The following is a 14,123-nucleotide window of genomic DNA, read 5'->3' as shown; positions in this document are numbered from 1 at the left end:
TCATACAGATATTGAGCAAAATCCTCGGCCCTCCCCCCCAGGGGATCCTCCCCCCCCTCAACTGGAGGAGGGAGCGAGTCACCCTGAAGAGGGTGGCCGGGCGATTATCTGATGACGCAATGAGGGTGGAGTAGTAGTTAGACCTCGCCACCCTCATCGCCACTAGGTAGGATCTAACCTGTATCCTTGCCTGTGTTCGATCGAATTCGGTTCGACTCACCCTCCAACTACTCTCTAGGCGTCTTTTCCAGCGCTTCATCTCTCTCAGCTCCTCGGTAAACCAGGGAGCCAATTGAGATCTGCGCCGGGTCAGAGGCCACAAAGGTACGACTCGGTCCAATGCTGCGGCAGCGGCCACTTCCCAGGCCGCCGCCAGATTTTCAACCGAGTCGTGAGCTAGGTCCGCCGGATATGGCCCAAGCTCCGTCCGGAACCTCTCTGGGTCCATCAGGCGCCTGGGGCGGAACCATCTTAGTGGTTCCACCTCCCTGCGGCGGGGGGGAGCGGTGACTGGTGGACTTCAACTCCCAGAATTCAACATGCCTGGCTGAGGAATTCTGGGAATTGAAGTCCACAAGTCATAAAAGGGCCAAGTTTGAAGACCCCTGGTTTAATCAATCAATAAACAACACACTACTCCCAACTCAACCCCAATGGGAGGACCGGCCAGCACCCTGAAAATCCTTCCCCTGCTTTTTAATTGCTTTTTTGTTTTGTTTTTGTAACTTCGCTTGCCTGTTTTACATTATACACAAGATTTTTAGGCTTTGAAATACAGGCTGTCCTCGACGTACAACAGTTTTGCTTAGTGACCGTTCAAAGTTACAAAGGCGCTGCAAAAAAAGCGACTTACGACTGTTTTTCACATTGACGACCGTAGCTGCATTTCCCGTGATCATCTGATCAAACATGGCAACTGACTCATGTTGATGATGGTTGCAACTGATCCCACCCAACCTGCAGACGATTCCTCTTCCTCCTCATTGTCCTCCTCTTCCTCCTCCTCTTTATTGTCTTCCTCTTCCTGATTCCTCCTCTTTATCCCTCTCCTCCTCCCCCTCTTTCTCCTCCTTTCCTTCTACCTCCCCCTCTTTCTCTTTATCATCTTCCTCCTCCTCCTCTTCCTTCCTCATTATCTTCTCCCCTTCCTTCCTTCCTTCCTTCTCTTTATCTTCTTCCTCCTACCCTTCCTTCCTTCCTTCTTTCCTTCTCTTTATCTTCTTCCTCCCCTTCCTTCCTTTCTGCCTTCCTTATCTTCCTCCTCCTCTCCTTCCTTCCTTCCTTCCTTCCTTCCTTCCTTCCTTCCTTCCTTCCTTCCTTCTCTTTATCCTCTTCCTCTTCCTCCCTTCCTTATCCTCTTCCTTTCTTCTTTCCTTCCTTCTCTTTAGCCTCTTCCTTCTCCTCCCCTCCCTCCCCTCCCTCCCTTTCTTCCCTTTATCCTCTTCCTCCTCCTCCCTTCCTTCTGTTTATCTTCTTCCTCCTCCTCCTCCTCCCTTCCTCTCCCTCCCCTTCTATTTATCTTTTTCCTCCTCTCCTTCCTTCCTTTNCAGCAGTCGAGGGGGGGGGGTTTGCATTGAAGAGGTCTCCCTCCTCCTACCCAGCTCTCCCCGGGGTGCCCTTTCCCACCCATCCCCTTCTCCCCAGCTGCATCACCAGGGTTGACCTCTCTGGCCTTCCAGCCCCCGTTTCCCCCCCCTCTGCAGACCCCCCCCCATTCTGGGGGACCCTCCCCACTTCTGGTACTCCCCTCCTGTGCCAAGGGTGCCCACTCGGCTGTCGTCTGCCATGGCAAACAAAGGATGCAAGGAGATGGCACCCCCACACACACCTCTCCCACCTCCATTTTGCCCCCAGGGGGTGGGCAATTGGGGTCAACCCATGCCTGGCCGGGGAGAAAAACCCCTCATCCCTCCCCAGCTGGTGCAGGTTTCTCTGGCAGGCAGGTAGGAAAGACACCCCCCCTCAGGGACCCTTGCACCCCCAGCTCCCATCAGCCTGGCCACTCTGGCTGGCTTATGGGAGCTGTAGTCCGCAGTGCCTGCAGCCTGCCCCGTCTCCGTCTCCGGGTCCCTAGCACCTCCGTTCCCCCCAGCTTTGCCAGCTGAGAGGATCTATTCGTCTGCCGGATCTCTTTAATCTCGGTTAATCACTGACCCAGATGACAGAAGCCTGGGGGGGGGAGAAAGGGGGGGGCAGGAAGGTGTCAGGGAAGGAGAAAACGAATTGGCTGGGCGTCCTTCATCCCTCCCCAGGCCTGCCACCCGTTTCCCCATCTTATCCCAGTTTCCCCAGCCTGTGCCAGCCTGTGCCAAGATGCTCGGGAATTCTTGCTGTTTTGGGAGTGTGGGGGGGGGCTCCCTCCCCTCCCGCTCAGCCCCTTCCCAGAGGATCACCGGCTTTATCTGTCTGTGGCACTCTCCATCTCTCCCCCCCACCCGCCCGCCTCTCTTTCTCGGGAGGATTAATTCCTCCGGGCACCCGAGCCGAGAGCGAGCGGCTGTGCTGACGGCCCGGGCATTGCCACAGCAACCGGGCGCCTCCTCCTCCTCCTGCGTGCGCTCCTTGTGACCGGCCTCCCTCTAGGCCGGTGTGAGGACTGTGTGTATGTGTATGTGTGGGGGGGTGGCTGCTGTAGGAGCAAGCCATGAGGAGCAGTTCCAGGAGAAATTGGAAGCGTTGCAAAAGCCCCAAGGAGAAGGGCAGGGGGTCCGGGTGCCGCTGGCTGTCCACCGCCGGACGTAGCTCACAATAGCTCTGATGATGTGACCGAGTTTGGGTAATGACAGGTCTGCTGGAAAGCAACCCAACTCAGAGAGTACCAAGGAACCTAGAGTCTCCTCCTCCTCCTCCTCCTCGCACTGATGATGTTACCTAGTTGAGTCATGAAACGTCTGCAGGAAAACCTCCAGGCTCAGAGAGTACCCAGGACCCCATAGTCCTTCCTCTCACCCTCCTCCTCCTCCTCCTCCTCCTCCTCCTCCTCTTCCTCGTTCTCCTCTCTACAAACCCCACACTCTTCTAGCACTGATGATGTTAATTAGGTGGGTCAAGAAACATCTGCAAGAAAACCACCAAGCTCAGAAAGCACTAAGGACCCCACAATCCTTCCCCTCACCACCACCACCACCTCCTCCTCCTCCTCCTCCTCCTCCTCTCTACAAACCCCACACTCTTCTAGCACTGATGATGTTCCCTAATTGGGTCATGAAACGTCTGCAAGAAAACAACCAAGCTCAGAGAGCACCCAGGACCCCACAGTCGTCATCATCCTCCTCCTCCTCCCTCCTCCTCCTCCTCCTCCTCCTCCTCCTCCTCCTCATCCCACTGATGATGTTCCCTAGTTGGGTCATGAAACGTCTGCAGGAAAACCACCAACCAGGCTCAGATTTTCACTTAGCGCCACTGTGGTCGTTAAGTCAAGGACTTCCTGTGCTCTGTTCCATTTCCTGCCTCTTCCTGCAACCCCCATCTCCTCCTCCCACCCCCCGTATAAAACGCCAGCCCTAAATCTACCCCCCCACCACCCAGGACCGAAAACTGAAAATGTTGGCAAGGAACAACGGGAGGGGGAAAAAAGTGTGTGTGTGTGTCACACGTCCCTGAGGTGTGTGTTTGTGTAAGTTGTACAGGAAGGGTTGGAACGACGGCAGGTGCACCCTCTCGCCAAAGTCCAACCAGTGTTGTGTGTGTGTGCGTGGGGCGGGGCAGAGGAGGACGGCAGCTGCCAGACACTACACACACACACACACACACACACACACACACACACAGACATGCCGCCCTGCGCCTGGGGCTCCTTGCAAGCCAGGCCAGCCACACGGGGCAGCAGGCAGGAAGGCACCACCTTTAATTCTGCAAACCAATCAGGGTTTGATGTCGGTTTGCTCCTGGGCGGCCCCGCAGGCGGCTCGGATGTGTCTCCACGTAACCAAGATCAGAACCCCGGAAGGTCTGCCATTTTTCTGGAACAAGCCATGAAAGGTGGACTTTGACGGAGAGGAAGAGGATCGCGGTCTTTGAACTTTGCCGTTGGGGAAAAAATCCTGAGGTGATTTGGGAAACCGATGGATCCTCACACAGATTCCAGGCAGCCCTCGGCTTGCAATAGCCCATTTAGTGACCGTTTCAAGTTACGACGGCGCTGGGGAAAAAAGGGACTTAGGGATGTCTCTCAGTGTTACGGCCGCTGGTCGCATGAATCAAAATTCAGATGCTTGGCAACTGTCTCCGGTTTACGAAGGTGGCCGTGTCCCAGCGTTACGTGATTCCCCTTTTGCGACTTCCTGACAATGGGAAGTCACTGGGGAAGCCAGATTGGCAACAATCGGGTGACTAACTCAACAAGGGCAAGGGTTCACTTAACAACCGCAGGAACAAAGGTCGTAAACCGGGGCAAAGTTCACTGAACAAATTGTCTCGCTTAGCAACGGAAAAGTTGGGCTTATGACCGGCCATTTTATGACTTTTTGAAGTTAGGATGGACCTCCCCAGAGCTACTTAGGGCCTGTTTTCAGACTTTAGTGGCAAAAAACTTCCCCACCCATCGGTAGAACATGGATTCGCTTAACGACCACCGCCTTTGCTTAACAACCATCTTATATAAGAGAGAGAGAGGGGGGGTGAGGGGAGGGGGGGGACTAGAACTCTCTCTCAACCTCGGCCATTTTAAGAGGTGTGGACTTCAACTCCCAGAATTCCTCAGCCAGCATGCCTGGCAGAGGAATTCTGGGAGTTGAAGTCCACAAGTCATGAAAGGGCCAAGTTTGAGGACCCTTGCTTCAGAGGATGGCAAAATTAACACAACCACCACACCTGCTTTGCCTCAAGTGACAAATACCGACAACGCAATCCCATTCTAGTCTAAAGTGTTGTGTGAACCCAGCTAGCAAAGCTCTGGAAGGGTTGGAACAATGCTTATTTAAACTGGGCCACTTTAAGAGGGGTGGACTTCAACTCCCAGAATTCCCCAGCCAGCATGCTTCAAGTGGCTGAGAAACACTGGTCTAGGCAGCTGCCTTGAGGAATTCTGGGATTGGATGTTCCCCCATCTTAACGAGGTTCGAGAAAAACTGGTCTAGGCCAGGGGTAGGCAACCTTGGCCCTTTTATGACTCGTGGACTTCAACTCCCAGAATTCCTGAGCCAGCATGAGGGAACTATGGCCCCCTCATGACTGGTGGACTTCAACTCCCAGAATTCCTGAGCCAGCATGAGGGAACTAAGGCCCCCTCATGACTCGTGGACTTCAACTCCCAGAATTCCTCAGTCAGCATGGGGGAACTATGGCCCCCTCATGACTGGTGGACTTCAACTCCCAGAATTCCTGAGCCAGCATGGCTCAGCTTGGAAAGCTCTCCCTTTCCCTCAGCATGGCTAGCTCAGGAATTCTGGGAGTTGAAGTCCACCAGTCATAAAAGAGCCAAGGTTGCCTACCCCTGGTCTAGGCAGTTGCCTTGAGGAATTCTGGGAGTTGAAGTCCCCCCATCTTAAAGTGGACCAGGTAGAGCAGGGGTAGGCAACCTTGGCTCTTTTATGACTCGTGGACTTCAACTCCCAGAATTCCTGAGCCAGCCATGCTGAGGGGAAAGGGAGAGGTTTCCAAGCTGAGCCATGCTGGCTGAGGAATTCTGGGAGTTGAAGTCCACAAGTCATGAGGGGGCCATAATTCCCCCATGCTGGCTCAGGAATTCTGGGAGTTGGAGTCCACGAGTCATGAGGGGGCCATAGTTTCCCCCATGCTGGCTCAGGAATTCTGGGAGTTGGAGTCCACGAGTCATAAAAGAGCCAAAGTTGCCTACCTCTGAGGTAGAGTAACAGTATCCTGGCTACTTCCAGGCTTTGTTCCTTTATGCCCTGGCCCTTAACCGATGTCCTTGCACCCCGAGCCAAGGGGCAACTCATCCAGGGCTGGGTTTCCTGGGAAAAAAAACGGGAAGCATCCAGCGCCTTCCTCCTTCGGGCCCGGCTGGGCGGAGGGATGGGTGAGCGTGCTTGACAAACAATTGCCCTTTTTTCCTTGCAGGACAGAGGGGTTTTCTTCCCCGCCTGCCCAACTCCTTTGGGTCCTCCAGCTGCCGCTCAGCAGGAGCCTCTGGGGACAAAGAAGGGTTCAAGCCCCCTCCCCCTCAAAAAAATAAAATAAAATAAAAGGAACCAGACAGAGCCTGGAGATGAACTGTGACTGCCCCCCCTCCTACTCTGAGAAGCAGTTGTGCAAAGTTCACACAACCCCTCTCTTGCATGGCTGTCCCCTCCCCTCGCCCCTCCCCACTGCAACTGTGGAGACAAAGTGAGGGCCTCTGACCGGGCTCGCGTCCTGCGTGGGCCTTGTTTTTCCCTGCCCAGTCCTAGAAGGACATGAGGGGTGTCGTATATGGCCTGTTCCCAGCAGCCTTAGACGTGGCCCTTGCTTGTGTGGCCTGGTGTGTATCTGGGGGTGGGTGGGGTGTGGGATTGGGGGTTTTTTGCTCTAGCACAACCAGAATTTCCTGCCGGAAACTTAAGAGTTGATATTACTTCTTCACTGCCGAGATGTGCGTTCAATAAACATTTATCTCTTATGGCGCCTCAAGGCCGTAGAGTTTCTTTAAGGTTGAATTCACCAGCCGGAGGGTTGACATGATAATAATAATAAATAATAATAATAATAATAATAACAACAACAACAACAACAACAAACAACAACAACAAAACAACAATAAAATAATAATAATGATGATGATGATGATGATGATGATGATGATGATGATGATGATGATGATGATGATGATGATGTTGGAAGGGACCTTAGAGGTCATCTAGACCTTCCCCCTGCTCAGGCAGGAAACCCTACACCATTTTAGACAAATGGCTGTCCAGTCTCTTCTTAAAAACTTCCAGTGTTGGAGCATTCACCGCTTCTGGAGGCAGGTTGTTCCACTGGGTAATGGTTCTAACTGTCAGGAAGTTTCTCCTTAGTTCTAGGTTGCTTCCCTCCTTGATGAGTTTCCATCCGTTGCTTCTCGTCCTGCCTTCAGGGGCTTTGGAGAACAGCTTGACTCCCTCTTCTTTGGGGCAGCCCCTGAGATACTGGAAGGCTGCTATCAAGTCCCCCCTCGTCCTTCTCTTCCTTAAACTAGACATCCCCAATTCCAGCAACCGTTCCTTATATGTTTTAGCCTGCAGTCCCTTGATCATCTTTGTGGCTCTTCTCTGTACTCCTGTAGGTCCTTTAGATCAGGGGTCCCCAACCCCTGCCCCGTGGACTGCTACTGGGCCGCGGCATGCCAGCAACTGGTCCACACAAACAAGCAAAGCCCCATCCGCGGGATGCAGGCAGCACACAAAACCACGCACCCTCCGGTCCGCGGAAAAACCTTCCTCCACGGAACTGGTCCCTGGTACCCAAAAGGTTGGGGACCTGTGAGCTAGATGCTGGGGTGGCCTGCAGGGGACAGCTGAGCACCTCCACATCTTCCTCATCCTTTAGCAATTAGCTACAGGTTGGGAGGAGATCATGCTGGCCACAGAACCGCTGGGCACAACCCTTCTTTTTGAGGTTTTGCTTCTTCTTAGAAAAGCTGGCGTGTTTGTGTGTCTTGTGTTTCTGTTGTCTCCTGCCCTGCACTCAGAGAGACCCCTGCCCTTTGCCCTTTCTCTAAATATGCCCTAAATCTGGGCTCTGACAGGCCTCGGAGAAATCATTGCAGCAAATGGCATCTGCAGGGTGTCCTTTTCAACCACCACCACCCCTTTCTCACAAAGCAGGACACACACCCCTCCCTCTGCGCTTGCCTTTTCCTTGAAAAAGTGCTGAGATGCACCATCCAAGGTCAAAAGAGAAGCCTGTTATGATGTTAGCAGGCTGCATGATGGGTGCCGCCCCCCCCCTCCTCTCCCATTTTCGCCTGTGTTTCTGACTTGAAAGAGAGGTGGATCACTACTACTGCTTCTCAACGGCCCTCAAGCCAACAGATGTTGACCTCTGTCAGTAGGGGAAACCCGCATCCAGTGTTCCAGTATCTAAGGGACATCCACAAAGGAGAGGGGGTCAAATAACCTGAAGGCAGAACAAGAAGCAATGAATGGAAACTAACCAAGGAGAGAAGCAACCTGGAATTAAAGAGAAATTTCTCCTTCCCCATCCCCTTCCTCTTCCCTTTCTCCTCTCCTTCTTCTCCTTCCCATCCCCTTCCCCATCTCCTTCTTCTTTCCCTTCTCTTTCCCATCCCCATCTCCTCCTCCTCCTCCTTCCCATCCCCTTCCCCATCTCCTTCTTCTTCTTCTCCTCCCCCTTCCCATTCTCCTTCCCTTCCCCTTCCCCATCTCCTTTTTCTTCTCTTTCTCCTTCTCCTTCTCCTTCCCCATCCCCTTCCTCTTCCCTTCCCCATCTCCTCCTCCTCCTCCTCCTTCTTCTCCTTTCCCTTCTATTTCCCCATCCCCTCCTCCTCCTCCTCCTTCTCATCCTCCTCCTCCTCCTCCTCCTCCTCCTTCCCCATCCTCTTCTTCTTCTTCTTCTTCTTCTTCTTCTTCTTCTTCTTCTTCTTCTTCTTCTTCTTCTTCTTCTTCTTCTTCTTCTTCTTCTTCTTCTTCTTCTTCTTCTTCTTCTTCTTCTTCTTCCCATCTCCTCCTCCTCCTTCTTCTCCTTCACCTTCCCATCCCCTTCCCCATCTCCTTCTTCTCCCCCTTCCCATTCTTCTTCCCTTCCCTTCCCTTCCCCATCTCCTTTTTCTTTTTCTTTTTCTTCTCCTTCCCCTTCCCCTTCTCCTTCTCCTCTTTCTGTGGAACAACTTGCCTGCAGAAGATGTGGTAACTCCAACACTGGAGGTTTTTAAGAAGAGACTGGACGGCCCTTTGTCTGAAATGGCATAGGGTCTCCTGCCTGAGCAGGGGGTTGGACTAGATGACCTCCAGGGCCCCTTCCCACTCTATTCTAAGTTGCAGGGATTATGTCTAGTTTAATGGAAAAAAGAACTAGGGGTGACATGATAGCTGTTTTCCAAAATTTGAGGGGCTGCCCCAAAGAAGGGGGGGGGTCAAGCTATTCTCCAAAGCCCCTGAAGGCAGGACAAGAAGCAATGGATGGAAACTAATCAAGGAGAGAAGCAACCTGGAACTAAGGAGAAACTTCCTGACAGTCAGAACAATTAACCAGGGGAACAACCTGCCTCCAGAAGCGGTGAATGCTCCAACACTGGAAGTTTTTAAGAAGAAACTGGACAGCCATTTGTCCGAAATGGTATAGGGTTTCCTGCCTGAGCAGGGGGAAGGTCTAGAAGATCTCCAAGGTCCCTGCCAACGGATGGAAACTCACCAAAGAGAGAAGCAACTTAGAACTAAGAAGAAACTTCCTGACAGTGAGGACAATTAATCAGTGGAACAGCCTGCCTCCAGAAGTTGTGTTTGCTTCATCCTTGGAGCTTTTCAAAAAGAGACTGGACAGCCATTTGTCTGGGATGGTATATAGGGTCTCCTGCCTGAGCAGGGGGTTGGACTAGAAGACCTCCAAGGTCCCTTTCAACTCTGTTGTTATTGTTGCTGTTGTTGTATTATGTTGTTGCTGTTGCTCTTGCTGTTATTATTGTTATTAATTGTTATTATTAATGATTAATTCCCTGATCTGCTGATTTTCTGCTTGCAGGTTCCCCTTCTCTGCTATCAGCCTGAAGTGACCCCATCCGGCTTCAGCTGCGCAGATAGCATCCCGTGACCAAAATGTCCTTTTCATGACAAAGGACAGTCCTTTATTTCAGAAAGATGCCCTTGATTAGAGGAAAAAATGCACGCTGGTGTCGTTTTTCTCGGTTTGGCTCTTGAATTTTCCTTCGCAAAGCAAAATTATGAACACAAGCAATTCAGGGGTTTCCCCCCCCCTCCATCCTTGCCAACCTCTTTTCTCCTTTTTCAGGGTATTCCTTTATTTTTTTTCAGAGTATGCTCTCCGTCCCTGTATACAGGTAGTCCTCGGCTTAACGACTATCCGTTCAGTGACCGTTCAAACTTACAACCGCCCTAAAAAAAGTTTTGACTATTGACGACCTTTTTTCAACACTTACCAACCTTGCAGCGTCCCCGGGATCAAAATTCGGACTCCACATGGCAACTGACTCACACTTATGACGGTTGCAGCATCCTGGGGTCCTCGTAATTTCGCCCCTCCCCTTTTGGCGACCTTCTGATAAGCGAAGTAAAGCAGGATCCGCTTAACGACCTTGCTGCTAATTTAACCACCGTAGTGAATTCACTTAGCAACCAAGGCAGGCAAAAATTCACTTTTGTTAAAAACTCACTTAGCAAGCGTCTCGCTTAGCGACAGAAGGGCCGCCATTTTTAATCAGAAGGAAAACCAGCAGATGCCACACGAGTGTGTACGCGTGTATGTGGGTCTCTCCCTCTCTCGCGGCCCCAGAATCTCCAGTTCCCCTCTTTGCATGAAGAAATCAAGGTTTTAAAGCTCATGTAAAGGTTTTTTTTTTAAACTGCAGGATCGCTTCTGATCTGCTTATGCAGGGCAATCTCCAGGCAGTCCTCGAACTTACGACGCACGAGCAATTTCCACCGCTAAGCCAGGCAGCTGTTGAGTCAGTCGCGCTCAATTTTACAACCCTTTCTCGCCCTGTCTGTTTAAGTGACCCCCTGCCGTTGTTAATCGAAACGTGCCGTCGTTAAGCGAATCCAGCTTAATCCCCCCCCCACTGACTTTGCTTGCCAGAGGCCCAGCTGGGACGGTCACAAAATGGGGATCTCAGGACCCCGGGATGCTGGGACCCGCTTAAATAACCCGCTCGGTTCCCAAGCGCCCGAATTTTGATTACGTCGGGATGCTGTGACGGTCGTAAACGCGAGGCCTGGTTGTCAGCTGCTTTTTTTCTCTCCAAGTGATGTCTTGGTCGCTAAATGAACAGTTTGCAAGTTGGGGACTCGCTCTACGGAGTGAGTGCACAGGTGACCCCCCCCCTTGGCCAGCCCAGTCTGGGACCCCTTGCCCTCTCCCCTTGCCCCAATGAGGATGCCGGGGTTGTGTGTGCGTCTCCGTTTACTCACCGTCCTCCTGGCTGTGGATATTTGGGGGGCTGCGCATGGTTCCCTCTTGAGGGGGGCTGAGGCTGGCCTGGAGCTGCTGATCAGTTGACATCCATGTGGAGTCATTCATGTCAAACTCCTCGCTGCTGCTCACCGAGGTCTCATCCTGGAAGGGGAGAGAAGGAAGGGTTAAACGGAAGCCAAGACAGGGAGGGGGGTTGGTGGGAAGGATGGAGACCCCTGCTCTTCTTCCTCCTTTCTCCCCCCCCCCACCAGCAGCTCTCCTTCCCCCTCCCCTTTTTTCCAAATCTCAGCTCAGGGACTCTTTCCCGACGACGCAAAGAGAAGGAAACACGCAGAACAGAACAATAATTAAGGGGAAACTGAGATTGTTATTACTCTCTGCCACGCCTCTCCATCCGGGCATCCTGGCCAGCCCAGCTAGCTGGGCTAAGGGGCCAGAAGGAGAGAAGGGAAGGGTGGGCACAGACCCCCCCCCACAATCCTGCAAGAGTTCAAGCCGTGGTGCTCTTTTATCCCGTTTGCCCTCTGCATGATCCCAGGAGGCAGGTGAGCAACCTGCCACCGCAGGGGGGGTCACCTGAGCGCCTCCCTCCTCGGAGGCAGGTGAGCCTTCGCTCCTCCGCTCGGCATCCATTTGCTGGGGGCAGACACCCAAAGCGTGGGAGAGATTCTCTGCTCCGGGAAAGCCGTAAAGATATACGAGCCGGGAAGATGGCTGCTTTAGGCCTGGCTGGGCCGCCAAATATCAATAATCAGATTAAAAAACAGAACAGCAGAGAAAGGAGAGGGAGGAGAGAAAGAGAGGGGAGAAAGAGAGAGAGAGGAAAAAAAAGGATAAAGGAAGAGGAAAGATAAGAAAGAGAGAGGAGAGAAAGAGAAGGAGCAGAGAATTAGATAAATAAAAAAGAAAGAAAGAAAGAAAGAAGAAAGAAAAGAAGAAAGAAAGAAAGAGGAAGGAAGGAAGGAAGGAGAGAATTAGACAAATAGAGAGAAAAATAAAGAGAGGGAGAGAGGAAAGATAAGAAAGAGAGAGGAGAAAAAGAGAAGGAGCAGAGAATTAGATAAATAAAAAGAAAGAAAGAAAGAAAGAAAAAGGAACGAAGGAAGAAAGGAAGAAAGAAAGGAAGGAAGGAAGGAAGGAAGGAAGGAAGGAAAGAAGGAAGGAAGGAAGGAAGAGCAGAGAATTAGAAAAATAAAGAGGGAGAGAGAAAAACAGAGGAGAGAAATAGAGAGAGAGAACAGATAGAAAGAGAGGGAAATAGAACTATCTAAAGGAAGCAAGGAAAGAAGGAAGGAAGAGAAAGGAAGGAAGGAAGAAAAAGAAAGCAGAGAACTAGACAAATAGAGAGAAAAATAAAGAGAGGGAGAGAGAAAGAGATAAACAGAGGAGAGAAATAGAGAGAGAGAACAGACAGAGAGAAAAATAGAGAGAACTATCTAAAGAGAGAAAAAAGATAACAAAAGAGAGGAAGAGAAAGAGATAGAGAAAGAAAGACGGAGAAAGAAATAGAGAAAGAGAGAAAGAAAGAGAAAGAGAGAACTAGCTAGAGAGAGAGAAAAAAAAGAAAAAGAGAGAGAGAGAAAGAGAGAAAGGGGCTGGCACCTGACCAGTTAACAATAATAATAAAAAGGAACAGAATTGTCTACAAAAGGTGCACCATAACAGCCTTTGCACCCTTTCCTGTTTGCACCTTCATCCCTCCAGCCAGGTAATCACTCAGCTTGCTAAAAAAGCAAACAAATAAAATTTAAAAAAAAAAAAAACACCCTAAAAATAAAATCCCCAGTGGCCCCAAATCAGCCAAATTTGGCCTCCCCGAATTTCACCGGGGCAAAATGGCTCTCTCCAGCAGGGAGCAGCCAGTCAGCCCCCCCCCCCCCCGGTCAACCAAGGGCCGTCCGTCCAGCCAGAGCCCTTTTCATGCGTCCTCAGCCGGATCAGCCCCCACTGAGCATCTCGCCGGGGGAGCAAAAGCGCCACGGCACGTCACGGCGCGGCTGACCACGGAAATGCCAGGCGCCGGGGAAGCAGCGGCGAAAGGAGAGAAAATTTAAAAATGCAGGCGAACGCGGCGGCCCTGAAGATGCTGCTAGCAGCCGACTTGACAAATTGTTTTCACTGACGGGTTGCAGTCGTAGCCGATGCTGGTCGCAACGGTTCCGAAGGTTGATCGCCACGAAGAAAGGATGTTAATAAGATGATTTAAAGGCCTGGAGACTGAAACATAGAAAGAACGAAGAACGGGCTGCAGGGATTGGGCTTGTCTGGTCCAGGGAAAAGAAGGACCAAGGGTGACAGGAGAGCAGCCTTCCAATATTTGAGGGGCTGCCACAGGGTTAGAGGGGGTCAACCTGTTCTCCAAAGCACCGGAAGGCAAAAGGAACAAGGGTTGGAAACAGATCGAGGAGAGAAGCAACCTGGAATTAAGCAGAAACTTCCTAACAGTGAGGGACAATTAACCAGTGGAACAGCTTGCCACCGGAAATCGTGGGCGCTCCAGCACTGGAGATTTTTAAGAAGAGACTGGACAGTCACTTGTCTGAGATGGCATAGGGTCTCCTGCTTGAGCGGGGGGCTGGACTAGAAAACCTCCAAGGTCCCTTCCAGCTCTCTTCTGATTGATTGATTGAAATGGTCTAGGGTCTCCTGCTTGAGCAGGGGGCTGGACTAGAAGACCTCCCAGGTCCCTTCCAGCTCCGTTCTGACTTCCCAGAGAGGACAGGATGCTGGAGGCAGCTTCCACGCTAAGGGCAGGAGGAATTTGATCCCACCGGGTCCTCTTCAGAAACCCGATCAAGCTGTTGTTAGTCCACAAGCCCCGCCTCATGCACCAATGAATCGGTTCCTCCAGATTCTGCTGCTCTTATGGGCTTTCCCACAAACCCCCTCACTTCCCTGAGCTGGGATCTGGGGTAGTGACATGCCCAGGGTGACCCCCCCCGAGTGAAACTCAGGTCAGCCTCGCCAAGGGGCAAAGCGGGTGCAGAAACGGGTCACTTTCAGCATATAATAATAATAATAATAATAATAATAATAATAATAATAATAATAATAATAATAGTAATAGTAATAATAATAATAACAATAACAACAGCATA

At 51.5% G+C, this 14,123-nt stretch overlaps 1 protein-coding gene across 1 annotated transcript in view; it reads right to left on the bottom strand.

Moving 5' to 3' along the window:
* Positions 1-11,163, bottom strand: part of NOL4L (nucleolar protein 4 like) — a 30,958-nt gene extending 19,795 nt beyond the window's left edge. Inside the window, exon 1 of the mRNA XM_015827821.1 lies at positions 11,022-11,163. Within this exon, the coding sequence (XP_015683307.1) occupies positions 11,022-11,130 (109 nt within the window). The 5' untranslated portion in view covers positions 11,131-11,163. The remainder of the gene's footprint in view (positions 1-11,021) is intronic.
* Between the last annotated feature and the right edge of the window lie 2,960 nt (positions 11,164-14,123).

Source organism: Protobothrops mucrosquamatus, unplaced genomic scaffold (genome assembly GCF_001527695.2).
Source record: "Protobothrops mucrosquamatus isolate PMUCROS unplaced genomic scaffold, P.Mucros_1.0 scaffold3977, whole genome shotgun sequence".
Taxonomy (NCBI): Eukaryota; Metazoa; Chordata; class Lepidosauria; order Squamata; family Viperidae; genus Protobothrops; species Protobothrops mucrosquamatus.
Note: the sequence above shows the minus strand (reverse complement) of the source record. Positions and strands in the feature narration are given on the sequence as shown.